Source organism: Pipistrellus kuhlii, unplaced genomic scaffold, assembly GCF_014108245.1.
Source record: "Pipistrellus kuhlii isolate mPipKuh1 unplaced genomic scaffold, mPipKuh1.p scaffold_m20_p_142, whole genome shotgun sequence".
Lineage (NCBI taxonomy): Eukaryota > Metazoa > Chordata > Mammalia > Chiroptera > Vespertilionidae > Pipistrellus > Pipistrellus kuhlii.
The window spans coordinates 775-28,549 of NW_023425452.1; the positions used below are offsets into that span (position 1 = coordinate 775).

Sequence of the window (27,775 nt, forward strand, 5' to 3'; positions counted from 1 at the left end):
GTGTACAGGGGAAACCCCTCCGGCCGTGTCCCCGCCGGTAACCTGTCCTCTCCTTCCTCACAGATGGCGGCCTATTTCGGATTCGCCGTCGCTGCCACGGACATCAACGGGGACGAGTGAGTGAGAACTGTGTGTGCAGACACGGCTCGGCCGCGTGTACACCGGCTTTCCTGAGACTAACGCTGCTTCTGCCCCTGGGCCCTGTGCTCCCGTCGTGTGTTCGGGGAGCCGGTCTGAGCAGCCGTGTCAGGAACACAGGCTCCTCTGAGTTTTATCTGTTAACATCCTGTTGTTCAAAGTATTCCCGACGCCCCATCCCCCCCACCTCTCCCCGTCCCCCCTCTGACCTCTCCCAGCCCCCCTGTCCCCCCAGGCCTTTCCCCCCACTGTCCGGTCCATGGGCTATGCGTGTACATATGCGAGTTCACCTCCCCCCGCCCTGCCAACCCTCATCATTCCTTTTAATAGCTTTGATCAAATGTAGCCGTGGTCGGCAAACCGCGGCTCTCGAGCCCCCTGCGGCTCTCTGGCCCCTAGAGTGTGGCTCTTCCACAAAGTGCCACGGCCTGGGCGAGTCTGTGCTGAAGAAGTGGCGTTAGGAGAATTTTAAGATTAAGAAATGTGGCTCTCCAGAGAAATGTCAGTCGCTGTCCTGTTGGTATTTGGCTCTGGAGACCGATAAGTTTGCTGACCACTGACAGGAAGGGGAGAGTAATGTTTTGTAGATGGCTCCGAGTTTTCTTTTCTTAAAGAGTGGGAGGGGCCCTGAGGTGTGGAATGGGGGTTTTGGCTGGGAGCTGGGGCGGGGGGAGTGACAGGATGGGGTCTGTCCTCAGCCTGGCGGACGTGCTGGTGGGCGCCCCGCTGTTCATGGACCGCGGCGCGGACGGGAAGCTGCAGGAGGTGGGGCAGGTGCTGGTGGCGCTGCAGCGGCCGGCGGGCGGCTTCCGCACAGCCCGGCTCCACGGCTCCGAGGTCTTCGCTCGGTTCGGCAGCGCCATCGCGCCCCTGGGCGACCTGGACCAGGACGGCTTCAACGGTGAGGGCCGGCCTGCGGGGGCGGGGTCAGGGGGGCTGGGGTCCGGGCCCCTGGGCGACCTGGACCAGGACGGCTTCAACGGTGAGGGCCCGGCCGCGGGGGGCGGGGTGCAGGGGGGCTGGGGTCCGGGCCCCTGGGCGACCTGGACCAGGACAGCTTCAACGGTGAGGGCCGGCCTGCGGGGGCGGGGTGCAGGGGGGCTCGGGTCCGGGCCCTGGGCCCTGGGCGACCTGGACCAGGACGGCTTCAACGGTGAGGCCCCGGCCGCGGGGGGCGGGGTGCAGGGGGGCTGGGGTCCGGGCCCTGGGCCCCTGGGCGACCTGGACCAGGACGGCTTCAACGGTGAGGGCCCGCCCGCGGGGGGTGGGGTGCAGGGGGGCTCGGGTCCGGGCCCTGGGCGACCTGGACCAGGACGGCTTCAATGGTGAGGGCCCGCCCGTGGGGAGCGGGGTGCAGGGGGGCTGGGGTCCGGGCCCTGGGCCCCTGGGCGACCTGGACCAGGACGGCTTCAACGGTGAGGGCCCGGCCGCGGGGGGCGGGGTGCAGGGGGGCTGGGGTCCGGGCCCTGGGCGACCTGGACCAGGACGGCTTCAACGGTGAGGGCCCGCCCACGGGGGGTGGGGTGCAGGGGGGCTGGGGTCCGGGCCCTGGGCCCCTGGGCGACCTGGACCAGGACGGCTTCAACGGTGAGGGCCCGCCCGCGGGGGGTGGGGTGCAGGGGGGCTGGGGTCCGGGCCCTGGGCGACCTGGACCAGGACGGCTTCAATGGTGAGGGCCTGGCCTGCGGGGGGCGGGGTGCAGGGGGGCTCGGGTCCGGGCCCTGGGCCCTGGGCGACCTGGACCAGGACGGCTTCAACGGTGAGGGCCCGGCCTGCCGGGGGCGGGGTGCAGGGTGCAGGGGGCTCGGGTCCGGGCCCATGGGAGACCTGCCCCCTGAGCAGCTCCTTCCGGGGAGGACTTGAGTGACGGTGTCAGATTCCCAGGTTCACCGTGACGTGCTTTCCCTTACAAACCAGAGCGGACGTTTCAGATGTTAGATTAACAAACTGGACGGTTCTAACATCCGGAGCTCACTCAGACACGGATCCCCAGGCGCTGCTTTCTCTTCCTGCCCGAGCCGCTGTCCGCCTCGGCTCGCAGCGCCCCCTGTGCCCGCCGTGGGGACAAGCAGACCAGGAAACCCGCTCCCAGGCCCCGGGCCCGGGCTGTCACCCGCACTCAGAGCTGGGATCGGCTGTGGACACTCCTAACGCTGTCCCTTGGTTGTGACCCAGGGAGGCTGTAAAAGGAAGGAGCTCCCTGTGTTAGAACAGCCCGTTTAGTAATCTAATCAGTCGCTGTAGGCGTTTTTTAAAAACTTAAGGTGGCTTTTATATTATAGGATGAAATGTATTGAATAGGTTACACTCGACCAAGATTTAAAATATAATAATAGCACTACGAAAGCCCTTTCTGAAAGCCACAGGCTGCAGGGCTGAGCTGCCAGTGTTGTATCTACAGCACATGGGATGGGCCCCTGACCATTCAGAGGACGTTCTAAACGAAGGGAAAACTTCATTCCCTCTCCCAGGGCCCGGGCCGCGGTGGGGGCGCTCCCAGGCGGCACTGCAGCCGGAGGGGAGGGCCGTTTGTAAAATAGCTTAGTTAGGAAGGTCGTAGTGACCGCTTGGTGGTTTGGCTTTAGTTGTTTTTTTTAGAATTCCAGACGTTTATTGGTTTATGTGATTTCAGTGTAAGCTGAGCAAGACCACGATGAATTTCTGATTTTTAAGTTTCCAAGCCAGATTCACTTTTGCTTAAGGGGGAAAAAAACCCCAAACCTCGCCCGTTAGCCGGGGTGTTGGCCCTCCCCTCCCTCCACTGAAGGACGAGGAGCGTGAGGTCCCGAAAGGCTAACGGGCTTGTCCAAGGTCAGACCCAGAGCGTCTGCCTCCGCGTCCCGGTCACCTCCACCCAGGGCTGCAGCAGTCCTCGAACCCGGGGCTGCGTTAGGGAGTGAGCCAAACTAAGACCGCCTCTCTCCTCCCGCCTCTTCTCTCCTCCCTCCCCCTCCCCTCCCGCCCTCCCCCTCCTCCGCCCCTCCCCTCCCACCCTCCCCTCCCCCTCCTCCCCCCTCCCCTCCCTCTCTCCCCCCTCCCCCCCTCCCCTCCCCTCCTCCCCCCTCCCCTCCCTCTCCCCCCTCCTCCCCCCTCCCCCCCCTCTCCCCCCTCCTCCCCCCTCCCCTCCCTCTCCCCCCTCCTCCCCCCTCCCCTCCCTCTTCCCCCTCCTCCCCCCCTCCCCTCCCTCTCCCCCCTCCCCCCCTCCCCTCCCGCCCTCCCCCCTCCCCTCCTCTCCCCCCTCCCCCCCTCCCCTCCCCTCCGCAGACGTGGCCATCGCCGCCCCGTACGGGGGTGAGGGCCGGAAGGGCGTCGTGTACATCTTCAACGGCAGGGCCACCGGCCTGAACACGGCACCGTCCCAGGCGCTGGAGGGCCGCTGGGCCGCCCAGACCATGCCGCCCAGCTTCGGCTACGCCATGAAGGGCCAGACGGACATCGACCGCAACGGGTACCCAGGTGCGTGCGCCCGGAGGCAGAGCTGCCGGCCGGCACACGGTCCCACATGGACACACGTTCGTCCGGTCCGGGATCTCCCCTTCCGGCCGGGCACACGGTCCCACATGGACTCCGTGTTCGTCCGGTCCGGGCTCCCCCGTGCCGGCCGGGCACACGGTCCCACATGGACTCCGTGTTCGTCTGGTCCAGGCTCTCCCGTGCCGGCCTGGCACACGGTCCACATGGACACATGTTCGTCTGGTCCGGGCTCTCCCGTGCCGGCTGGCACATGGTCCCACATGGACACACGTTCGTCCGGTCCGGGATCTCCTGTGCCGGCCGGGCACACGGTCCACATGGACTCCGTGTTCGTCCGGTCCGGGATCTCCCCTTCCGGCCGGGCACACGGTCCACATGGACTCCGTGTTCGTCCGGTCCGGGCTCTCCCGTGCCGGCCGGGCACATGGTCCCACATGGACTCCGTGTTCGTCCGGTCCGGGCTCCCCCGTGCCGGCCGGGCACACGGTCCCACATGGACTCCGTGTTCGTCCGGTCCGGGCTCTCCCGTGCCGGCCGGGCACACGGTCCACATGGACTCCGTGTTCGTCCGGTCCGGGATCTCCCCTTCCGGCCGGCACACGGTCCCACATGGACTCCGTGTTCGTCCGGTCCGGGCTCTCCCGTGCCGGCCGGGCACACGGTCCCACATGGACTCCGTGTTCATCCGGTCCGGGCTCTCCCCTTCCGGCCGGGCACATGGTCCCACATGGACTCCGTGTTCGTCCGGTCCAGGCTCTCCCGTGCCGGCCGGGCACATGTGGTGGGCAGCCCTCTCCTTGCCCCGGGCTGGAAGGAAAGGCTGCTCTGTTTCTGGGCGTTTGCAGCCAAACCGCAGACTCTGAGCTTCCTGCTCTGAGCCTGTGAGGGAAAGTCTGAGAAGTGATACACCAGCCGAACGCTCCTTCTGAGGTTTTAGCGTTAGCCATCCTTCTGTGTTTTAAAAATATAGACGTATTTTATGGATGTCAGAGAGAAAGGGAGAGAGAGATGGAAACATCCATGATGAGAGAGAGTCATGGATCGGTTGCCTCCTGCACGCCCCACACTGGGCATCAAGCCTACAACCTGGGCGTGTGCCCTGACTGGGAATCGAACCCGGGACCCTTCAGTCCACAGGCCGACGCTCTATCCACTGAGCCAAACTGGCCAGGGCCTCTTAGTTTTCAGTGATCTAACATTTTTGTGGATGTGACCACTCTTTGTGATTGTAACAAACACGTTATTTTGTGTAATTGTCTGAAGAAGGCGCGCTTTCTCAGCCCATCACCTCTCTCTGGAGAAGAGAGACTCAGAAAGGAGCTGGCCCCACCCGCCCACTGGTTGGAGCCAGCGGAAACAGGGACATCTTTCTCCGGGCTCCTGTGACTCCCGAGTCATTGTGACAGACCGAGGACTGGAGCCCGTCTGCTCTTCAGTGGGCCAGTCTGATGCAGTGCTCTTAGCAACAGGACAGGAAGCTGGTTCTTCTCTCTGTCTTGTTAGCTCAAGAATTTTCTGGTTATAAGTGCAAGATACACGGAGTGGCCAGATGATGATGATCTCTGAACACATAACAATCTGGCCACTCAGTGTATATCCTATAGAAGAATAAAAGGCTCATATGCAAATTGTCCCCTCAACCAGGAGTTAGACCAGCAGGCAGGCCGGCCAGCCTCTCACATCCCCTACCTCTGGCCAGGCTGGCCGGACCCCAGCCATGCACAAATTCATGCACCAGAACATATATACCCTGAGTGGCCAGATTACTATGCGTTCAGAGATCATCATGATCTGGCCACTCAGTGTGTTTATAGAAATTCTAGAAAATACAGCAGAACATATTTTGCAATCTCTTCCAAATGCATTCATACACATTTATGAACAAAATAGAATTATGCTTTATGCAATACTAATAGCATATTTTATTCACTTAAAGTATCAGAAATGTTTCCCATGTTATTAATTTTTCTTAAAAAATATGAACTTTATATTTTCCATGTTATCAAATGACTTTATTTTATCTCATTTACCTTATTTGGGGGCATTTATATTCTTGTATATAATTCTGGTGTGTGTACACCTTATTTTTATTCCCCCCCCCCCCATTTTTTCATTATTAGACAAAGGTTGAGGATTGTTTTGTCAAAGGGAAGCACGGTGCTTGTTGATTCTCTCTGTCAGCTACAGCCCCACTCCCTCTGAGCGCAGGTGTGCCACTTCCTCAGCCCCTGGCAGTCGCAAGGGAGGTGCTTTCCTCAGTCTTTCTCACGTGGAGAGTCCCCTTCCGTTCCCTGTGGAGTAACTGTGTGTGTCGGGCGGGAACGGCATTGTGTCTTAGCTTTCTGTTTTGGTTTTTAGTGAGGGTGAGCGTTTCATTCATTTGCATTTGTTTACTTTTGTGAATTTCTTTTTTTACGTACTTTTTTCTCTTTTATTGGGGTGCTTTTCTTTCATTCATTTTTTTTTAACTTACGGCAGGTGCCTTAAAATAGCATGTTTTAGGCTGTTCACTAAGACAAAGATAGATTTACAGTTGTCGGTGTGGAAAATAACAACAACAATAAATAATAGTACGAGAATGAACTCTGTGCATCCTATGCACATAGCCGTACACCCACTGTTTCCTGTCCCCGTGTATTTCTTAGTTTGTCACGTTTGCTTTTTTGAGCAACAGACATTCTTGGTTTTTATGTACTACAGTCTGCCTGTCTTTATGTTTGTTTTTTTTCCTGTCCTTTTTTGCCTGGAAGGGGGTTCCTCACATCCAGCTTGTTATGCTGAGAGAGAGCTGTGACAGCATTTTTTTTCTTTCAAATTGTGAGTCCTTCGTACCTCCTACATATGAAAACGGATGCATTCAGTTCGTGTCTATGTGAGTGCTGCCTGCTGTCCGTTCTAAGTATTCTATGTGTAGGTAATGTGCTCTTTGGTTTTGGTTAGAAAAATAATAGAAAGGAAAAGATGTTTGTGCAGTGGACCCCTCAGGCATCTACACAGTGGTTCCCTCCATGGTCCGTGTGTGTGGGGCTGTGCCCCCCGACGAGCAGGCTGCCGCCTGGAGGAGAGGCACGTTGTATGAGGAGCATTTGCCATCGGTAGGAGCCCCTTTAGAATTTTCAGACTCTGGCCTTAAAGGTCATCCTGAGCCTCCTCGGAGACGGTGTTTGAATCCTGACTGTGTGTACTGACAGTTGTATGGAATGGCATGAGTTTTCAAAAACCATCATTATCACTAACACTTTTTTCTGCTCTTTCTAAGACTTGATTGTGGGAGCGTTTGGAGTGGACAGAGCCGTGTTGTACAGGTGAGCACGCTCCCACGGCCGCTTCTGTTCCGCATTACCTGGACGTTTACGGTGAAGTCCCGTGTTCTAACTTCAGCTTAATCCTCTTGAAGCGACGGCGGTTTGTTCTTTCTATAATAGTTAAGATTTACCACAGGCAGGTGGTCCTTGCAGAAGGGGAGTCCCCAGTAGAGGGAGCTGCAGGTGTTCTCGATTTCAGAAAGCCTGCAGGCTTTCCCTCTCCGTTCTTGAAATCGTGTCTGGAGAGTCTCCCACCGTTTAAACATCCCCCCAGGTTATAGGAACTGACATTTTCTGCGGAGAGGTGGGAAACTGACGTGTTTGTGTCACGTTCTGACCACAGAGGCCACACGGAACGGCGTCCGGGACCGCCGTGGTGCAGGGCAGCGTGTGAGCCCACGCCTGTTTCCCAGCCTCCTTCTCGTCCCAGTCATTCTCCGTGCCCGTGCCCCCTGCCCTCGGGCATCCTCTCGCCGCCCAGGGAGAGGAAGGTGCCACCGTCCAGGGCGTATGCACAGGCTGGGAACCGGCCGAGGCTGATGGGCTGGGGCTGGGGGAACGGGACTGTGGCTCTCAGGGAGAGAGAGAGAAACATCCGGGATGAGAGAGAATCACGGACCGGCTGCAGGTCCCACGCTGGAGATGGAGCCCACAGCCCAGGCCTGTGCCCTGATCCGGCATCGAACCCTGACCTCCTGGTTCATAGGGTGATGCTCAACCCCTGAGCCGCACCAGCTGGACCCTGTTTCAGTTTTTAAAATGGCCGATAATGAAGTAATACATGCAAGTGATAAACATTCAAATAATTTTAAAAGGGCATAGATTAAAAAAAAAAAAGTCTCTTCTCAGACTCGTTATTAGTGTACTAGAGGCCCAGTGCGCAGATCCATGCACTGGCGGGGTCCCTCAGCCTGGCCTGCACCCTCTCACCATCCGGGACCCCTCGGGGGATGTCAGACTGCTGGTTTCGGCCCAATCCCCGCAGACGGGGCTGAGGGACTCCCCCAGTGCCTGAGTCCATGCACCAGGCCTCTAATATACATATAAGATCTTTGGTTAATCTCTTCCCACCTTCCCTCTCCCCCTCTTCCTCTCAGATTCATTATTCTGTTCCATGTTTCCATGCCTGTGCATGGACCGTCTGCCCCCTGGTGGTCATTGTCTGTCATAGCTACCTGTTGAACAGTCCAACAGTTGGACATTTAGCATATTATCCTTTTATATATATAGATTAGTGTATAGAATCAGAAACACACGAGGCATTAAAATAATGTGTGTGCGCGCATCCTTTGTACATTGTGGATTTTTCCCGTGTCGCACTGACGTTACATGTGGCATGGATCTTAGATCCTCCGAAACAGCACGGATGGCGCACGGCCCTCGCTTCCCCGTGTGCGCGTGTGCGTGTGTGTGTGTGTGTGTGTGCGTGTGCGTGTGCGTGTGTGTGTGTGTGTGTGTGTGTGCGTGTGCGTGGGTGTGTGTGTGTGTGTGCGTGTGCGTGGGTGTGTGTAGGCTCCATAGCACACGGCTGGCTTCCCTGTCCTGCTTTCACGGGCAGAGTTCGGAGGGTGTGGCTGATCGTCCCACGTCGCCTGGGGCCGAGGAATTTGCCGGTCACGGGCCTCGCCTGCCGGGATCCGGCAGCCCTGGGCTCGGGGACAGTGGCGTTCGTTCTGAGGCGATGGTCTTGTCTTTCCTCTGCCCCCGGAGTGGGTGTGAGCCCGACCTGCTCAGCCCGCCCAGCGCTGTAAACACTCCCCCTCTCTGTCCCCCTCGCCCTCCCCAGAGCCAGGCCGGTCATCACCGTCCACGCCAGCCTGGAGGTCTACCCGAGCATCCTGAACCAAGACAACAAGACCTGCCCGCTGCCGGGGACGGACCTCAAAGTGTCCTGGTGAGAGCGTTCGCTGTGCTCTGGTGGTTACGGTCCTCGTTCTGACTGTGGTTCGGTCATTATAAATAATATAAAAACAACCGACAGCCGAAACCGGTTTGGCTCAATGGATAGAGCGTCGGCTTGGGGACTGAAGGGACCCGGGTTCGATTCTGGTTAAGGGCATGTACCTTGGTTGCGGGCATATCCCCAGTGGGGGGTGTGCAAGAGGCAGCTGATCGATGGCTCTCTCTCATCGATGTTTCTAGCTCTCTATCTCTCTCCCTTCCTCTCTGTACAAAATCAATAAAATATATTTAAAAAAACCAAACAAAAACAAAACAACCGACAGTGAAGGTAGGGGTGACACAGCTGATGCAGATTTCATCTGTCTGCTCTCTTACTACGTCGTCGATTGGGTTATAGAAATATCGTTCCAGAAAGATCTATAGAAAGCTGTAGAATATGTTAAAAACGAGGGTAAAGTTTATGTGTGTGTGTGTGTGTGTGTGTGTATTATATATATTTATTTTTTATTTATTTTATTTTTTATTTTAGAGCAGTGGTTCTCAACCCTTTTAATGCTGGGACACTTTAATAAGTTCCTCATGTGGTGGTGACCCCCCAACCATACAATTATTTTTGTTGCTACTTCATAACTGATTTTGCTGCTGTTATGAATCGTAATGTAAATATCTGTGTTTTCCGAAGGTCTTAGGCGACCCTGCTAGCGGTTCTCAACCTGTGAGTTGTGACGTCAGAAAGGGTGAGAACCGCCGTTTTAGAGAAAGGAAGAGGGAGAGATACAAACATCAGTGGTGAGGGAGAACCACGGGTCGGCTGCCCCCTGCACGCCCCACACTGGGGATGGAGCCTGCAACCCGGGCCTGTGCCCCGAGCAGGAATCAAACCCTGACCTCCTGGTTCATAGGTCAACGCTCAACCACTGAGCCACACCGGCCTGGCCAAAAACTACTGCAGTTTTTAGCTGACGCATGCTCAGAGAATATATTAAAAAGAAGAAAAAGCTAATAAGATCTCAGAATTCATTTATATTGTATTTAATTCTAAGAAAGACCCATGGACATTTTAATTTTTAACAGGTGTGATCTTTTTCAGATTTAATATCTGAGTGGCTGTATGAAAAAATATTATTTTGCTCTAATAGACCAGTCTCTCACTTTAGTAGTTTTTAAAGAAAAAAAAAATTAATTAAAAAATTTAACGTTTGAATTCTTCTATAGTTTGGGGTTTCTCAAGTCTCCATATTTTTATGTTATTCTTTTTTTTTCTGTTTTTCTTTTCTCCTCTGAAAGCTTCATAGAGAGGCTTGGCCAGGTATTTTTATGCTATTCTTACAGTGCATGTATTTGTCATTTTATTAAGGTTTCTTTCTTTAAGCTGACGTATGTTTACAACACGTTAAGATAAAATGGAGAAGCCAGTGTCTTTCTCCTGCACGTCAGGACAAGTGTGACTCGGTGAGGAGGGGCCGCCCTCTGGGCCCCGGCTCCTGGCTCCGGCCGGAGCGCGGAGAGGAGGGAGTGGGACTGAGGGACCGTCCTTCCCGAGAGCGGGTCTCGGCTCGCTGGCCAGCGGGGGGCACGTCGGGGCTGCGGACGGGGGTGTTGGGTCGGGAGGCCTCCCCTCTGCGGACTCGGAGGGAGGGAGCGGATCCCTCTCCCGCGAGGGGCCGATGGCGGGCAGCGGCTGCGGATTTAGGCCGAGTGCGGTGCTGCCTCGTGTCCCGTGTTCAGTACGTTAGACAGACGGACGGACGGACAGACCCTCTGCAGGGGACGGTGTGAGGCGGGCTGAGGTTGGCGTGTCTTGCGTGTGCGGCCGCGCTGCCTGCCCGGGTGACGGGCCGTGTCCTCTTTTCCCGCAGCTTCAACGTCAGGTTCTGCCTGCGGGCGGACGGCAAAGGCACACTCCCCCCGAAGCTGAGTGAGTGTCCGGGGCCCACTGGGGGGCCGGGGGTCACACTGAGGGTGAGGGGCTGGGGGTCACACTGGGGGGCCGGGGGTCACACTGGGGGCCGGGGGTCACACTGAGGGTGAGGGGCTGGGGGTCACACTGGGGGGCCGGGGGTCACACTGAGGGGCTGGGGGTTGGGGGTCACACTGGGGGCTGGGGGGCTGGGGGTCACACTGGGGGGCCAGGGGTCACACTGGGGGCTGGGGGGCTGGGGGTCACACTGGGGTCTGGGGGTCACACTGGGGGGCCAGGGGTCACACTGGGGGGCCGGGGGTCACACTGAGGGTGAGGGGCTGGGGGGTCACACTGGGGGGGTCGGGGATCACACTGGGGGGCCGGGGGTCACACTGAGGGTGAGGGGCTGGGGGTCACACTGGGGGGCCGGGGGTCACACTGGGGGCCGGGGGTCACACTGAGGGTGAGGGGCTGGGGGTCACACTGGGGGGGTCGGGGATCACACTGGGGGCCGGGGGTCACACTGAGGATGAGGGGCTGGGGGTCACACTGGGGGGCCGGGGGTCACACTGGGGGCTGGGGGGCTGGGGATCACACTGGGGGCTGGGGGTCACACTGGGGGGCCGGGGGAGGGGGCTGGGGTGGGGGTTGTCTGCGGGCCCGGGGGGGGGGGGGGCTGGGGGGGTTGTCTGTGGGGCCGGGGGGGGGAGGGGCTGGGGGGGTTGTCTGTGGGGCCGGGGGGGGGGAGGGGGCTGGGGGGGGTTGTCTGTGGGGCCCGGGGGAGGGGGCTAGGGGGGGTTGTCTGTGGGGCCCGGGGGAGGGGGCTGGGGGGGTTGTCTGCGGGGCCGGGGAAGGGGACTGGGGTGGTGTCTGTGGGGCCCGGGGGAGGGGGCTGGAGGGGTTGTCTGCGGGGCCCGGGGAAGGGGGCTGGGAGGGGTTGTCTGTGGGGCTGGGGGAGGGGGCTGGGGGGGGGTTGTCTGCGGGGCCGGGGGAGGGGGCTGGGGGGGTTGTCTGCGGGGCCGTTGGTTACACCCTCTGTCCGTGCAGACTTCCAGGTGGAGCTTCTCTTGGACAAGCTCAAGCAGAAGGGCGCCATCCGCCGAGCGCTGTTCCTCCACAGCCGGTCCCCGGGCCACCCCAAGAACATGACCGTGTCCCGGGGCGGCCGCATGCAGTGCGAGGAGCTGGTGGCGTACCTGCGGGTGAGGCTCCCCGGTCTGCACTGCTCCCTCCGGGTCTGTGCTCCCCCCCGCTGTCCGTCCTCCTCCCCCCGCTGTCCGTTCTCCTCCCCCTGCTGTCCGTCCCCCCTCCCCGCTGTCCTCCTCCCCCGCTGTCCTCCTCCCCCCGCTGTCCTCCTCCCCCCGCTGTCCATCCTCCTCCCCCCACTGTCCGTCCTCCTCCCCCCGCTGTCCGTCCTCCTCCCCCCGCTGTCCTCCTCCCCCCGCTGTCCGTCCTCCTCCCCCCGCTGTCCGTCCTCCTCCCTCCGCTGTCCGTCCTCCTCCCCCCGCTGTCCGTCCTCCTCCCCCCGCTGTCCGTCCTCCTCCCCCCGCTGTCCTCCTCCCCCCGCTGTCCGTCCTCCTCCCCCCGCTGTCCGTCCTCCTCCCTCCGCTGTCCGTCCTCCTCCCCCCGCTGTCCGTCCTCCTCCCCCCGCTGTCTGTCCCCCCCTCCTGCCGTTTCCTCTCACCGGGCGGCCTCACTCCGCACATCTCCGGGGGTGAGGTCCGCGGGAAGACGCGTGAGGAAGTGAGGCTCCTTAAAACCTCTGACCCGAGCGCTGGCTGGTGTGGCTCAGTGGATAGAGCGTCGGCCTGTGGACTGAGGGGTCGCTGGTTTGATTCCGGTCAGGGCACAGGCCCGGGCTGTGGGCTCGATCCCCAGTGGGGGCCGTGCAGGAGGCAGCCCGTCAGTGCTTCTCACCATGGATGTTGTATCTCTCTCCCTCTCTTTCCAAAATAAAAATAAAATCAGAAGCCCTAAAGGTTCCACCAAAAACTACCGGAACTGACAGGCGAATTCCGTTAAAGCCGCAGGATACAAAATAAGTACCCGAGCCAGCTGCGTTTGTATCTGTTGGTAACAGACTGTCAGGCAGGGAAGCTAAGAGGGCAGTCTCAGTTACAATTGCACCAAAAACCCACAACAACCTGGAGTGAATCTAACGGAGCGTGTGAAATCCCGGATCGGAAAGTTGTAAAACGCGAAAGGAAAAGCGGGAAGATGCAAACACGGACACACGTGCGGTGGCCATGAGAGCGGGCCATGGCGGGAGCAGAAGGCGTCTGGCTGCGGGTCTGAGGATTCCAACTAGAGTGTTAAACGGAAGGAAGAAAACCAGAATCTGTACGATCTAATTTTAAATAGACAGAAAGGCTAACTCAGGGCCCTGCTGTCCAGAGACGCACACGGGAACAGGCGGCTGCAGGCCAGCAAGGAGAAGGGGCCCAGCCCAGGATGGGGTGGGGTCAGGGGAGGGCCCAGCCCAGGACGGGGTCAGGGGAGGGGCCAGCCCAGGACGGGGTCAGGGGAGGGGCCCAGCCCAGGATGGGGTCAGGGGAGGGGCCCAGCCCAGGATGGGGTCCTGGGAAGGCAGAGGGTTGAGGCGCTCCAGAGAGGACCTTGGGGTAGCTGATGGATGGCAGGAATGTTCCAGTTACAGTATTGGGCCTGTGTTTTTAGAAAAAACGGTCTTATTTATTTTAGAGAGAGGAAGGCGACGGAGAGAGAGGAACATCAATGAGAGAAACATCACTGATCCGCCGCCTCCTGCAGCCCCCGATGGGAACTGAGCCCGCAGCCCGGGGATTGGACCAGTGACTTCTTGGCTCGCAGGGCGATGCTCAACCATTGAGCCACACAGGCCAGGGTGGGCATGTATCTGAGTGCTCATTTTATTTACTTTTTATTTATTTTAAAAAATATATATTTTATTGATTTTTCTTTTACACAGAGGAAGGGAGAGGGACAGAGAGTTAGAAACACCGATGAGAGAGAAACATCGATCAGCTGCCTCCTGCACACCTACTGGGGATGTGCCCGCAACCGAGGTACATGCCCTTGACCGGAATCGAACCTGGGACCCTTCAGTCCGCAGGCCGACGCTCTGTCCACTGAGCCACGCCGGTGTCGGCGAGTGCTCGCTTTATTAATTTCTGTGTGAATGAGATAATCCCGTTTTAATGGTAAGTTGGCTGCGTTCTCGGCGAACAGGCGTGTTCTGGTTGTTTTCTTCGGCATGAGCACGGTTTCCGGAGGGTCTGGGTGGCGTTCGAGCCGCACAGCTGCCGTGCGTCCTGCTCTCCGTCTCCCCGGGCGCGCGAGTCCTTGTTCACGCCGGCCTCTCCGCTTGCAGGACGAGTCCGAGTTCAGAGACAAGCTCACGCCGATCACCGTGTTCATGGAGTACCGGCTGGACTACCGCACGGCGGCCGACGCCACCGGCCTGCGGCCCATCCTCAACCAGTTCACGCCCGCCAACCTCAGCCGGCAGGTACCAGCCCCGCCACGCGGGACCCCTGGCGGCCGGCCGCTCCTGTGTCACAGCAGCACCAGGGCCGCTGTGGTGACCTGGGTGTCAGGCAGAGAGTCAGAGGGGAGGACTCGGTCAGAGACGCTGAAAGCCGCGGAGAGCTCAGATACGGGAGAGTGGTGGGCTCGCAGGAGACCGTTCAATATTCAAGGAAAACAACAAGACGCCAATTTATGTCGTATTTTAATATTTTGCTAAACGAGTTTAATATCTGTTTTATCTTTGACTTAATTTAAAAATACACGCACACACACACACACATATATAGATATATATGTGTGTAGTACTTCCTTTTCATAAAACCAAATAAGCGATAAAACGTCATACAGGCCGTATTACAATATTTTTAGAAAATCTTATGTAAAACCCACGTATTCGGATATGACAGTTGCATTTTGCTATTTCTTTCCTCTTTTTATTGCATTTTTTATATTTTTAGTTAATATTTCTTCTTTATTAGGATTCTTCATCTACATTTTGGTTGTTTCTTCTGTATCTAACATTCTAACATCTCAAATACTCTTTTTTTTTTTTAATATATGTTTTTATTGATTTCAGTGAGGAACGAGGGAGAGAGAGAAAGAGATAGAAACATCAGTGATGAGAGAGAATCATGGGCACCCCACACTGGCCATGGAGCCTGCAACTAGCCATGTGCCCTGACCGGCAATCGAGCCGTGACCTCCTGGCCCGTAGTTTGAGGCTCAGTCACCGAGCCATGCCTGCCCGGCTGGAGCTCATTTTCGGCCGTCACTTTCCCTTCTCCGTGACACTTCCTTCCAGTCGTAACGGCTCCCCTGGCGATGGAGCAAACGCGTCTACCAGTCCCTCATGTCCGCGTCCTTTCCTCCGGGCCTCCCCTGGCAGTCCGCGGGCCCCGCCTGTCAGCCTGCGGAGGAGCTGGCACCTCCCTGTCCGTGTAGACACGTGCGCACATGCGTGTTCACGGCTCCCCGTGTAGTTTGCCAGGCCCGCGGTGTGCCCCGCACGGCGCCCTCTGCATGCAGGGACACGGACGCCCTCTCTCCTAGGCTCACATCCTCCTGGACTGCGGCGAGGACAACGTGTGCCGGCCCAAGCTGGAGGTGTCGGTGGACAGGTGAGGCTGTCCCGGGACGCGCTCACAGGGCGGCCGAGAGGGAGCCGTCCCCTCCCTCCCCGGGCGGTGTGTCCGCGTGAGGGCCAGTTCCAGGGGCAGAGGGCGCCCGGCCTGGCCCTCGGAGGGGGCTGTGTGATTGTGTGTGACGGCCCAGCCGGCGCACTGAGCCTCAGAGCAGTGGGCGCCGAGTTCCCGCTGGCTGTGGGCGACAGGCCTGGGGAGGAATCCCACCACCTTTGCATGAGACACAAGCTGCAGCGAGTTCCTATCAGAATCGAGACAAGCGAGCAGCTCAGTTTTTTCCTAAAACCGGAGGCTCAGTCAGTGACACGGGAGACGGGAATGGCGTCCGCGGTGGGTGCGTGGCCGGAGCGGGCCCTGGCGTGGGCGCTGGTCGCTCAGACGCCCTGGCTCTGCTCTTCCTGCGGAGGGGGCGTCGTGTGAACCGGGGACTCGGGGACGGCCACGTGGCGGCCTGTCCCTCTGACGGTGCCCGGCCGCCGCCCGCAGGGACCAGAAGAAGATCTACGTCGGGGACGACAACCCGCTGACCCTGATGGTGACGGCGCAGAACCAGGGCGAGGGCGCCTACGAGGCCGAGCTCACCGTGGCCCTGCCCCCCCAGGCCGACTTCATCGGCGTCGTCCGCAACAGCGAGGTGGGCGCGCCTCAGGGACCGGGCTCCCCGTCTCCGTGCCCCGGGCTCCCCGGCTCCGTGCCCCGGGCTCCCCGTCTCCGTGCCCCCAGGGCTCCCCGTCTCCGTGCCCCCAGGGCTCCCCGGGCTCCATGCCCCAGGATCCCCGGGCTCCGTGCCCCCAGGGCTCCCCGTCTCCGTGCCCCCAGGGCTCCCCGTCTCCGTGCCCCGGGCTCCCCGGTCTCCGTGCCCCAGGCTCCCCGGTCTCCGTGCCCCGGGCTCCCCGTCTCCGTGCCCCCAGGGCTCCCCGTCTCCGTGCCCCAGGCTCCCCGGCTCCGTGCCCCAGGCTCCCCGGTCTCCGTGCCCCGGGCTCCCCGTCTCCGTGCCCCCAGGGCTCCCCGTCTCCGTGCCCCGGGCTCCCCGGCTCCATGCCCCCAGGGCTCCCCGTCTCCGTGCCCTCAGGGCTCCCCGGTCTCCGTGCCCCGGGCTCCCCGGTCTCCGTGCCCCAGGCTCCCCGGTCTCCGTGCCCCGGGCTCCCCGTCTCCGTGCCCCCAGGGCTCCCCGTCTCCGTGCCCCAGGCTCCCCGGCTCCGTGCCCCCAGGGCTCCCTGTCTCCGTGCCCTCAGAGCTCCCCCATCTCCGTGCCCTCAGAGCTCCCCGTCTCCATGCCCCAGGCTCCCCGTCTCCGTGCCCCCAGGGCTCCCCGTCTCTGTGCCCCAGGCTCCCCGTCTCCGTGCCCCCAGGACTCCCCGGTCTCCGTGCCCCGGGCTCCGTGCCCCGGGCTCCTCGGCCAGCCCGGCCCCCTCCCTCAGGCCTCTCAGCCAGGCGGTGTGCCCGTCCCCGTCCCCGTCCCCTGGCCGCTCCTCCCTGCGGGGGCTCTGGCTGGTGCAGTGAGCAGGGCCTGCAGAGGGCCCGAAACCGGTTGGGCAGAGGGTGCCCCGGCCTGGCCGTCGGACTCGGCTGTCAGGGCCCGGGGTTCCATGTCTGCGTCCAGGACCCCCAGAGGGGCTTCCGCTGTGCACGCCCGGCCTCGGCCGCCTGCCCGCCTGCCTGGCCTCTGCCCGCCCCGCCTCGCCCGCGTGCTCAGACGGTGCACCTGCCCGTCCAGCAGGACCTGGGTGTCTGACCGCAGGACCCTGTCTGGGGGCTGTTATTGCGTGGCATCTGCGGTCTCCCTCTTCCTTTTCTCTCTCGTTAATGCATCCTCCTCATAACCCTCTCTCCCTGTCCGCCCCAGGCCCTGGCGAGGCTCTCCTGTGCGTTTAAGACGGAGAACCAGACCCGCCAGGTGGTGTGTGACCTGGGGAACCCCATGAAGGCCGGCACCCAGGTGAGCTGTCAGTTACCGCAGGAAGTGTGAGGGGGGGTCTGTCTGCAGTAAACTTTGCCCCAAAATGGTGCCTCTCCGAGGGCTTCGATTTCGGGGCCCTGATTGGCAGATGCTCGAGCCTCGGAGCCCGGCCAGGTTTCATTCACAAGCGGGGCGTGCTTCTGTTCTCCTCCTGTTTCCCACTCACCGCTCCTTCCGTCCAGGACTCATGTGTCCACAGAGCCAAATACCAACAGGACAACGATGGGCATTTCTTTTGAGAGCCCCCATTTTTAAAAAAAATGTATTTCATTGATTTTCCACAGAGGAAGGGAGAGGGATAGAGAGCTAGGAACGTCGATGAGAGAGAAACATCGACCAGCTGCCTCCTGCATGCCCCCTCCTGGGGATGTGCCTGCAACCAAGGTACATGCCCTTGACCAGAATCAAACCCGGGACCTTTCAGTCTGCAGACCGACGCTCTATCCACTGAGCCAAACTGGTTTCGGCTAAGAGCTAAATTTTTTAAACTTTAACTTCTTCTAACGCCACTTCTTCCAGATAGACTCGCCCAGGCCGTGGTGTTCTGTGGAAGAGCCACACCCACGGGGCCAAAGAGCCACATGTGGCTCCTGAGCCGAAGTTTGCCGACCAGGCCGGTTATTTCTGGTGGCCAGCTCTGGCTGAGCGCAGGGGAGGTGGTTTGGAGAAAGGCCTTTGTGTCCTTTACTCGGACCCGAAGCCGCCTCCCCTCCTCTCGGAACAGCCTCACTGCAGAGGGCGGTGCGTGGTGTGGAGGCTGGGAGCTGGGGAGGCCGGGCTGGCCCTGCCCGTGTCTGCGAACCCCGTCCTGTGCCCGTGACCCGTCCGCTCCTCCTCCAGGCCCTGGCACATCACGCCCCGCAGGCACATCGCTGAGCGGAGCTGTCTGCTTCCGTCGAATGAACAGACACTGACGTTTTCACTTTTTTTTTAACTTTTATTATTTTTTTAATTTCTTTATTGATTAAGGTATCACATATTTGTCCTCATCCCCCCCATTCCAATCCCTCACCCCCCCCACTCATGCCCCTCCCCTGTTGTCCGTGACCACTGGTTAGGCTCATACGTGTGCACACAAGTCCTTTGGTTGGTCTCTCCCCTTACCCCCACCCTCCATTGACGCTTTCATTCGGGGAGACAATGGGTGTTAATTACACGGAGGTGAGGGGTCATTCCCGCCGAGACCGGTTTGGCTCAGTGGATAGAGCCTGTGGACTGAAGGGTCCTGGGTTCGATTCTGGTCAAGGGCGTGTACCCTGGTTGTGGGCATACCCCCAGTGGGGGTTGTGCAAGAGGCAGCTGATTGATGACTCTCTCTCATCGATGTTTCTAGCTCTCTATCCCTCTCTCTTCCTCTCTGTACAAAATGAATAAAATATATTAAAAAAACAAAAAAGGACGGCTGTTCCCGAGCCCCACTGGGGTCGGCCCCGGGTCCTGAAGGAGCTTTGCTGGAAGGCCCGAAGGAACGCCGTTGAGACACGCCCAGGTTCTCCCGGCAGAAAGACCAGGCCGTTGTTTTTCATTGGCCGCTGGGCTGTCGCTCACTGGCCTGGTTTCCCTGACGCGGCCCTCCCCGCCCCCAGCTCCGCGCCGGCCTCCGGTTCAGCGTGCACCAGCAGTCGGAGATGGACACGTCGGTGAAGTTCGACCTGCAGATCCAGAGGTCAGCACGCCCTCCCTCTGCCTCCCTGAGCTATTGGGGACTAAGAGCCGCCTTCTCGCTGTGTAGCTGTTGAGGGGATATTTGTTAAAAACGGTATGTGATTTAATATGCGGTAGAATAGGCCCGTGGTCGGCAAACCGCGGCTCTCGAGCCACAGGCGGCTCTTTGGCCCCGTGGGTGTGGCTCTTCCACAAAACACCACGGCCTGGGCGAGTCTACGTTGAAGAAGTGGCGTCAGAAGAAGTTTAAGTTTAAAACACGTGGCTCCCAAAAGAAGTTTCAATTGTTGTCCTGTTGATATTTGACTCCGTTGACTCATGAGTTTGCCGACCGCTGGCCTAGACTAACACTTCATTACCTGATTATCCCCTTTTAAAGTCACTGTTCACGTCATAAGAATGACTTAGTCGGTTTGGGTTTATAAGACAAGGAGTTGAGTAAAACTTGGATTAATTTAATATGCCAATGAAGACAGTGGGTTTTTAATTTCTTTGTTGCTTCTGATTTGCTCGGTGTGTGTCCCCGCGTGGCCACGGTGGTCTGGGGGACGGGTCTGGGGGACGGGTCTGGGAGACGGTCTGGGGGACGGGTCTGGGGGGACGGGTCTGGGGGACGGGTCTGGGGGCCGGGTCTGGGGGCCGGGTCTGGGGGACGGGTCTGGGGGACGGGTCTGGGGACGGGTCTGGGGGACGGGTCTGGGGGACGGGTCTCGGGGGACGGATCTGGGGGGACGGGTCTGGGGGGACGGGTCTGGGGAGACAGGTCTGAGGGACGGGTCTGGGGGACGGGTCTGGGGGGACGGGTCTCGGGGGACGGGTCTGGGGGGACGGGTCTGGGGGGACGGGTCTGGGGAGACGGGTCTGGGGGATGGGTCTGGGGGGACGGGTCTGGGGGGACGGGTCTGGGGGGACGGGCTGGGGGGACGGGTCTGGGGGACGGGTCTGGGGGACGGGTCTGGGGGGACGGATCTGGGGGGACGGGTCTGGGGGACGGGTCTGGGGAGACGGGTCTGGGGGACGGGTCGGGGGGACGGGTCTGGGGGACGGGTCTGGGGGACGGGTCTCGGGGGACGGGTCTCGGGGGACGGGTCTGGGGGGACGGGTCTGGGGGGACGGGTCTGGGGGGACGGGTCTGGGGGGACGGGTCTGGGGGCCGGGTCTGGGGGCCGGGTCTGGGGGACGGGTCTGGGGGGACGGGTCTGGGGGGCGGGTCTAGGGGGACGGGTCTGGGGGGACGAGTCTGGGGGGACGGGTCTGGGGGGCCGGGTCTGGGGGGCCGGGTCTCGGGGGCCGGGTCTGGGGGAACGGGTCTGGGGGACGGGTCTGGGGGACGGGTCTGGAGGGACGGGTCTGGGGGCCGGGTCTGGGGGCCGGGTCTCGGGGGCCAGGTCTGGGGGGACGGGTCTGGGGGGCCGGGTCTGGGGGACGGGTCTCGGGGGACGGATCTGGGGGGACGGGTCTGGGGGACGGGTCTGGGGGGACGGGTCTGGGGGACGGGTCTGGGGGGACGGGTCTGGGGGACGGGTCTGGGGGACGGGTCTGGGAGACGGGTCTGAGGGACGGGTCTGGGGGACGGGTCTGGGGGACGGGTCTGGGGGGACGGGTCGGGGGGACGGGTCTGGGGAGACGGGTCTGGGGGACGGGTCTGGGGGGACGGATCTGGGGGGACGGGTCTGGGGAGACGGGTCTGGGGGACGGGTCTGGGGGACGGGTCTGGGGGGACGGGTCGGGGGGACGGGTCTGGGGGGACGGGTCTCGGGGACGGGTCTGGGGGACGGGTCTGGGGGACGGGTCGGTCCGGTCCTGAGGTGTCTCCTCTTCCAGCTCCAACCTCTTGGACAAAGTGAGCCCGGTGGTGTCGCACCGTGTGGACCTGGCCGTGCTGGCCGCTGTGGAGATCCGAGGGTCAGTGCATCCCCGGCGGGCGTCTCCATCCTCCACAAAGGGGTCTGCTGGCCGTCGCCCGGGGACTGTCCCCCGGGGTTTGAGCGCACGTGGGAGGGAGGGGAGTGGGAGAGACAGAGGGAGACAGACACATGGATGGTCGCCTCCCACACGCACCTCGCCCGGGGCCAGGGAGCCAACCTGCAAGCCAGGTGCAGGCCCGTGACCGGGATCCAGCCCATGACCTCCGGGCGCAGGCCGTGCGCTAACCACTGACGGGCTGGGGGGACGGGTCTGGGGGGACGGGCCAGGTTACCCTTTGAAGGTGAAGCCTCGGCCCTCGCAGGCGCAGCGCGCTGTAAGAGTCAGGTCTGTGGGAGGGTGGGAGCAGATACATAAATAAGTAAATAAAGCCAGGTCTGCTGTCCTTCCTCCGGGTGCAGGGCGCGAGGGAGGATGGACCGACCGTCCCTCTGATGTGGGTGGGTTTTCCTTGGTTGTTTAGGGTCTCGAGTCCTGACCATGTCTTCCTCCCGATCCCCAACTGGGAGTACAAGGAGCACCCCGAGACTGAGGAGGACGTGGGGCCGGTGATCCAGCACATCTACGAGGTGCGAGGGGGTGGGGGGACGGCTGTCTGCCTGTCTGCATTCTGTGGGCATGGTGCGGTGAGACTGCACCGGGGTGTGCGTGTGCGTGCGTGTGTGTCTGTGTGTCCGTGTGCGTGTGTGCATGTGTGTGTGTATGGTATGTGTGGGGTGTGCGTGTGCGTGCGTGTGTGTCTGTGTGCGTGTGTGCATGTGTGTGTGTGTATGTGGTGTGTCTCTCTCTGTGTGTGTATGTGTGTATGTATGTGTGTGTGTGATGTGCGTGTGTGTGGTGTGTGACTCTCTGTGTGTGTATGTGATGTGCGTATGTGTGTATGTGGTGTGGTGTGTGTGATGTGCGTGTGTGTGTATGTGGTGTGTGTGTATGTGTGTATGTATGTGTGTGTGTGATGTGCGTGTGTGTGGTGTGTCTCTCTGTGTGTGTATGTGATGTGCGTGTGTGTGTGTGTGTGTGTGTGTGTTCATCTCCCTTGGCCAAGCTGCTCCGAGGGCCTCAGGGCGGCCGGCGCCGTGGTGTCTAACCGTGGTGCTGCTGAGGGGGACCCTGCAGACCGACGGCGGGAGAGGTGCCGCAGAGCCCACATCCGGGCCGGCAGGACCAGCGTGTCCGTGCCGTCTCATCGGCAGCTTTTTCCTTTTTAATATATTTTACTGGATTTTCACAGAGAGAATTAGAAACATCCATCAGCTGCCTCCTGCACACCTCCCACTGGGGATGTGCCCGCCACCAAGGCACATGCCCTTGACCGGAATCGAACCGGGGACCCTCAGTCCCCAGGCCGACGCTCTGTCCACTGAGCCACACCGGCCAGGGCCCAGCTCTTCCTCTCGGTTTGTATTTTTACCCCGGCCTCCCCCTGAGCAGGTGCTGCGTGTGGCCCCTTGTGCACGGTCACCGGCATATGTGTGACCTGAGGGTCACCATGGAGACGCTCTGCCTGTTGCTAAGGCTCTTGCAGGGGGAGGGCGGGCAGGGCCGAGGGAGGCGGGGCCGGGCCGAGCACCGAGGTGCCCTCTCCCGCCCGCAGCTGCGGAACAACGGGCCCAGCGCCTTCAGCAAGGCCATGCTGACGCTGCAGTGGCCGCACAAGTTCCGCAACCGCACGCTGCTGTACGTGCTGCAGTTCGACGTGGACGGGCCCATGAACTGCACGGCGGACGCCGAGGTCAACCCGCTGCGGATCAAGGTGGGCCCGGCGCGCGCCCCCGGCACCTCCTATGCCCGTTCCCTGAGCCCGGGCGGTCGGCACCCCGCGCTGCCAGCCACAGGCCCCTGGAGTGTGGCTCTTCCACGGAACGGCCCCGCCTGGGCGGGTCTGTGCGGAAGAAGAGGCGTTCGGAGAAGGGGAAGTTTGAAAAGCGTGCCTCCGTTTCCGTGGCCAGGTCTCCAGCGGGCAGCCGGCGGAGAACGACAGCGCGGCCGGGCAGGGCGGGCGCGGCCACCTGGTCACCCGGCGGGACCTCGCCCAGGGCGACGGGGGCGTGCACACGCTGGTGAGTGCGGGGGCTGGAGCGGGCGCCGCGGGGCGTCCAGGAGAGACGCCGCTCCACGGAGCTGTCTGTTCGCCCGAACTCGCCCTTCCTCGGCTCGCCCTGACCTTTGCAGCTTCGGTGCAAAGCGGCAGGAGGATCCCAGAGACCTCAGCAGAAACACGAGGATAACATTTGGAATTTAGCAGTTCTGCATGCCCGGCCTGCATGGCCCCACAGTGGGGCGCTGACCTCTGTGCCAGGAGGCCAAGGGCACATGGTCAGGCTGCCGGCTCCGTCTCCGGTGGGGGGCGCGCAGGAAGCAGCTGATTAAGGATTCTCTCTCATCGTTGATATTTCTTTCTCTCTTCCTCTGAAATCAGTTCTATCTAATGAAGGGGGAATAGGCACATTATGACCGTCATTCGGTCACAATGGTGGCACCCGTCGTCCTCTCAGCCCCATGTCTGGGTGTAGGGGGGGGAGGCCGCTGAGCGTGGGCAGCATGAGCGGCCGGCGGAACACGGATGGGCCTCCAGCCGTGCAGAGCCTCTGGGCAGCGGGCAGGGGAGCTCCTGGAAGAACGTATTTTAGAAAAGGGTGCAGAGGCCGGCCGTCTCGTCGGCAGGGCTGCGGGGTGGCAGAGTGCCTGAAGATCGTCTGCCAGGTGGGGCGCCTGGACCGCGGCAAGAGCGCCATCCTGTACGTGCGGTCGCTGCTGTGGACCCAGACCTTCATGGACGTGAGTGCAGGCGCAGCCCCAGCAGACTGCCGCCCGCTCCCCAAAGTCCTGAGAACCGACACCCCTGTCCCCCGCAGAAGGAGAACCAGAACCGCTCCTACTCCCTCAAGTCGTCCGCCGCCTTCAGCGTCATCGAGTTCCCCTACAGGAACCTGCCCATCGACGACGTCGCCAACTCCACCCTCGTAGGTGGGGGCGAGGCGGCGGGCGGGCGGGCGGGCGGGCGGGCGGGGTAGGCGAGGCGGGCGGGCGGGGCGGGGCGGGCGGGGGCAGGGCGGGGAGGGTAGGCGAGGCGGGCGGGCGGGGCGGGCGGGCGGGCAGGGCGGGCGGGGTAGGCGAGGCGGGCGGGGTAGGCGAGGCGGGCGGGCGGGCGGGGTAGGCGAGGCGGGCAGGGCGGGCGGGGTAGGCGAGGCGGGCGGGCGGGCGGGCGGGCGGGGTAGGCGAGGCGGGCGGGCGGGCGGGCAGGGCGCTCGGCTTCGGCCGTGGACGGGCCCCCTTGACTCAGAGAAGGCGGTTTGGCTGGTTTAACGTAACGAGGAGTCACTGGATCGGGTTGTAAGTTAGCTTAGTGGTTGGCTCCCTCGCCCCGGACATGGTAAAGGCAGATCTTCCTCTTCAGCCTCTCGTCCTGAGTGAGGGAGTCTTAGCATTCCCTGAATCTCATGGGGGACGTTTGGGGCAGATTTTCCCCTTAAAGTCAGAAAGTTGGAAATTAACTAGGAGAAGGGAAGACATTTTAAGGATCTTTAAATGGAGGATTGAGAATTGGACCAACACATCACCAATTGGATCGGATTGTCTGAAATCCGTGTGAGTAGTGATGACCAAAGTGGCCCTCTCCTTGGAAGGTGTGTGTGTGTATGTGTGTGTTTGTGTGTGTGTGTCTGCTGTCGATGCCAGATATTTAATCGTAACTTCTCATCTATATATTGTATATAAAAGCCTAAGCAACTATTAAGACAGGTGTACTGAAGACTGGTCAACTAGTTGCTATGACGTGCACTGACCACCAGGGGGCAGACTGCCAATGCAGGAGCTGCACCCTGGTGATCAGTGTGCGCCTACAGCCAACCTCCCAGGGCCAGCCCTGTCGCCAGCCAGGCCAAGGGACCCGCCTGTGCGTGAATTCATGCACCTGGCCTCTAGCACACAAGAAAAGGAAAGGACGTAAACGCCATTAAAATGGAGCCGGCACGCAGGCAGTGGCCGAGTCTGTCCGTGAGCTGTGTTTAAGACCCAGACCTTCTCTCCCCCGACAGGTCACCACGGACGTAACCTGGGGCATCCAGCCGGCACCCATGCCGGTGCCTGTGTGGGTGATCATCTTGGCCGTCCTGGCAGGGCTGCTGCTGCTGGCGGTGCTGGTGTTTGTGATGCACCGGGTACGGAGTGGGCATGGGGGGGGCGGGGGCAGGGAGAATGGGCAGGAGGGAAGGGGAGGAGGAGGAGGAGGAAGAGAGAAGGAGGAGGAAGAAGAGAGAGGGAGGAGGAGGAACCAGAAAAGGGAAGAGGGAAGGAGGAGAAGGAGGAGGAGGAGGAAGAGAGAAGGAGGAGGAGGAGGAAGAGAGAAGGAGGAGGAGGAGGAGGAAGAGAGGAGGAGAAGGGGAAGGAAAGAGGAGGAGGAGGAAGAGGGAAGGAGGAGCAGGAAGACAGAAGGAGGAGGAGGAGGAGGAAGAGAGGAGGAGGAGGGGAAGGAAGGAGGAGGAGGAGGAGCAGGAAGAGGGAAGGAGGAGGAGGAGGAGCAGGAAGAGGGAAGGAGGAGGAGGAGGAGGGAGAGGGACGGAGGAAGGGGAGGCGGACGGCTCTTTGTCGGTGACAATGCGCCAGGAGCTCCACCGATGACGGAGGAAGCTGTCCCTGGGGATGGCAGGGCCCGTGGGCACGGACTGCCCGCCGCCTCCGTGGTGACGGCCGTGTCTCTGTCTGACGGGCAGATGGGCTTCTTCAAGCGCGTGCGGCCGCCCCAGGAGGAGCCTGAGAGGGAGCAGCTGCAGCCGCACGAGAACGGCGAGGGGAACTCGGAGACCTAGCGGGCGGCGAGCTCGGCCTGTGGCCGGCCCAGTTCCCCCCGCCCGGCGCCCGGGCCTCGCCGCGGGACCAGAGCGGCGGCTGCCGCGTCTCGCCGGCCCCTCCTGGGCGTGGGCGTCCGGCGTCTAATAACAATTCCCCGGACGGCCATCCGTGCGCACAGACTGGCCGCCAGCACTCCCTCCCTGTGACGCGGGGCCGCCGCCCGCGGGGGCTGTGTCTGCGGTGCGCTGGTCCCCTGGCCTGAGGTGGCGGTTGCTCTGAAGCCGTTCCTGCCTGGACCTGAGCTTCCACAGCGTCGGCGCAGGGGCTTGTTAGCACCCGTCACACTACAGGCGCGTCTTCAGCCACTAAAGACCGTGACGCCTCCACCTGTCACCTACGTCAGCATCCTTCCCTGGGACGGTAGATAGGGACAGTGGTTTGACTTGCTATGGAATTCCGGTACGCGCTGTTCAGTTTTTATTTATATTCAGCCCCCAGTCTGCCGCATCACGTTTTAGGTATTTACAGGTCAGCAGTACTTCCCTGCCTCGGCGTCAGCCTGTGCTGGAAACTCCTTCTCGCATCGGAAACACCTCCGGAGTGGCAGCTCGACCTCAGCGGAGCCTCGCCATGCTTACGTCCGCGGGGAGCTGGAAACCACCCGTTCCCTGTGTCAGTCTGGCCCATGCGCGCGCGCACACACACGCACACACACACACACACACACACACACACAGCAGCGTTTTAACTTAAAAGCCACGTCTGTAGTTCTCCATGGAATGTCCTTGGGTTAGATTGTTTCGTTGGGTTAATTTATTTTCCTGCTGGGCACGTGCTTTTTCCTCTGTGTCCCCCCTGTCACTGGGGAAGGTCAGAGTCAGGGTCCAGGAGGAGCCTTCACACCGCCAGGCCCCCGGCCTCCCGCCCGGACGGCTCGGCGTGGAGTCTCCGCGGCCAGTCCCCGCCGTGCCCTCCTCAGAGCGAGGTGTGGTGTGTGAGGCCGGCCTCCGCGCGCTCAGTCATTTTTAAAAGGTACTTTTCTAAGCCATTGGGGCTCCTGGGAAGATTTTTGAAGCTTCCTCAGGTTTATTACCGTCAATTGCTTTTCTAGGGGTTTTTATAAAAGCTGCTCGAGCGCGCTCTGCCTGCAGGGGGCTCCCAGCGCTCGGAGCCCGGCGTGCGGTGAGCTCACCGCTATTTTCGTGCAATTGCATCACCTTCGGCACCAGAAACCGAGGGCTCGGAGCTTTCTCACTGCTGTCTTCCTCAGGCAGCGACAAGCACTTCCCTGAAATAGCTGACTATTTTCCCGGTCAGAGCCGCTGGGTTTGTCCTGCCGTGACTCGTGTGGTCACGGCCCTGCAGCCGCACGGGAGGCACGGCTGGGCGAGCTACACGGGGTCGGACGGCGGGACCCCGGGTTCGCTTCAGCGCAGTTACAAGAGAACAGCTTGGGTAGATAGGTGTCATTAGAGAGCTCGGTCCCCTGCAGCGCGTACTTCATCACCAACACATTTGATGTTTTCAGAGAGAGAGCCGGGTTTCTCCGGGGGCCTGCGCCCTGTCACGCCTTTCCCCGTGTCCCACGCGTGACCGTCACTCCCGAGATGGCGTGTTGGGCAGATTCACTCCGTCAGGCCATGGCCACGTCCTCGAGCGGCCTCTGTCCCGAGGACCCGTCTCGCACCGGAGACGGAAGGCTGCCTCGTTGGAACCAGCGGGATGTGTCTGATCGCCTCTGTGAGCTGCGGTCTGAGGCCGGAGCGTTTTCTTCCAAAAATGAGGATTTGTGAATTGTCTCCAAAAAGCACGGAGGAAGCCTAGTGGGAGAGCCTCCTCGGGGAGGGAGACGTTGGGATTCTTTCCTGTAAGGAGCGGGTCAGAGTGTTTGGTTAAAATATAAAACACAACCACCAGCAAATCCCTATGAAAACGTTTAAACTTTCAACTGTTTTCATGGCTATTGCGTTATTTATTGAGAACGACAATCCAGTTTGAGCATACCACCCTTGTAATCTGCTTCAGTTTAGAAACACGTGAGTGAGGTACCTGACATGTAAAG

At 60.8% G+C, this 27,775-nt stretch overlaps 1 protein-coding gene across 1 annotated transcript; it reads left to right on the plus strand.

The window, feature by feature from the left end:
• ITGAV (integrin subunit alpha V) lies at window positions 1-27,742 on the plus strand. The gene is made up of 20 exons (XM_036437602.2): window positions 1-116; window positions 837-1,039; window positions 3,403-3,594; window positions 6,872-6,917; window positions 8,704-8,811; window positions 10,679-10,737; window positions 11,770-11,924; window positions 14,072-14,209; window positions 15,280-15,347; window positions 15,858-16,005; window positions 17,218-17,310; window positions 18,918-18,997; window positions 20,821-20,901; window positions 21,386-21,491; window positions 22,517-22,675; window positions 22,872-22,982; window positions 23,587-23,700; window positions 23,778-23,885; window positions 24,960-25,082; window positions 25,635-27,742. Exons 1-20 carry the CDS (start codon window positions 64-66, stop codon window positions 25,728-25,730), a joined length of 2,241 nt encoding a protein of 746 aa, XP_036293495.1. The 5' UTR covers window positions 1-63; the 3' UTR covers window positions 25,731-27,742.
• Window positions 27,743-27,775: the final 33 nt, after the last annotated feature.

Coding starts and splice junctions, on each gene's coding strand:
- ITGAV (XM_036437602.2), top strand. CDS start 64: ATGGCGGCCTATTTCGGATTCGCCGTCGCTGCCACGGACATCAACGGG. Junction 6,918..8,703: donor GACAGAGCCGTGTTGTACAG/GTGAGCACGCTC, acceptor CGCCCTCCCCAG/AGCCAGGCCGGTCATCACCG. Junction 21,492..22,516: donor TGATCCAGCACATCTACGAG/GTGCGAGGGGGT, acceptor TCCCGCCCGCAG/CTGCGGAACAACGGGCCCAG.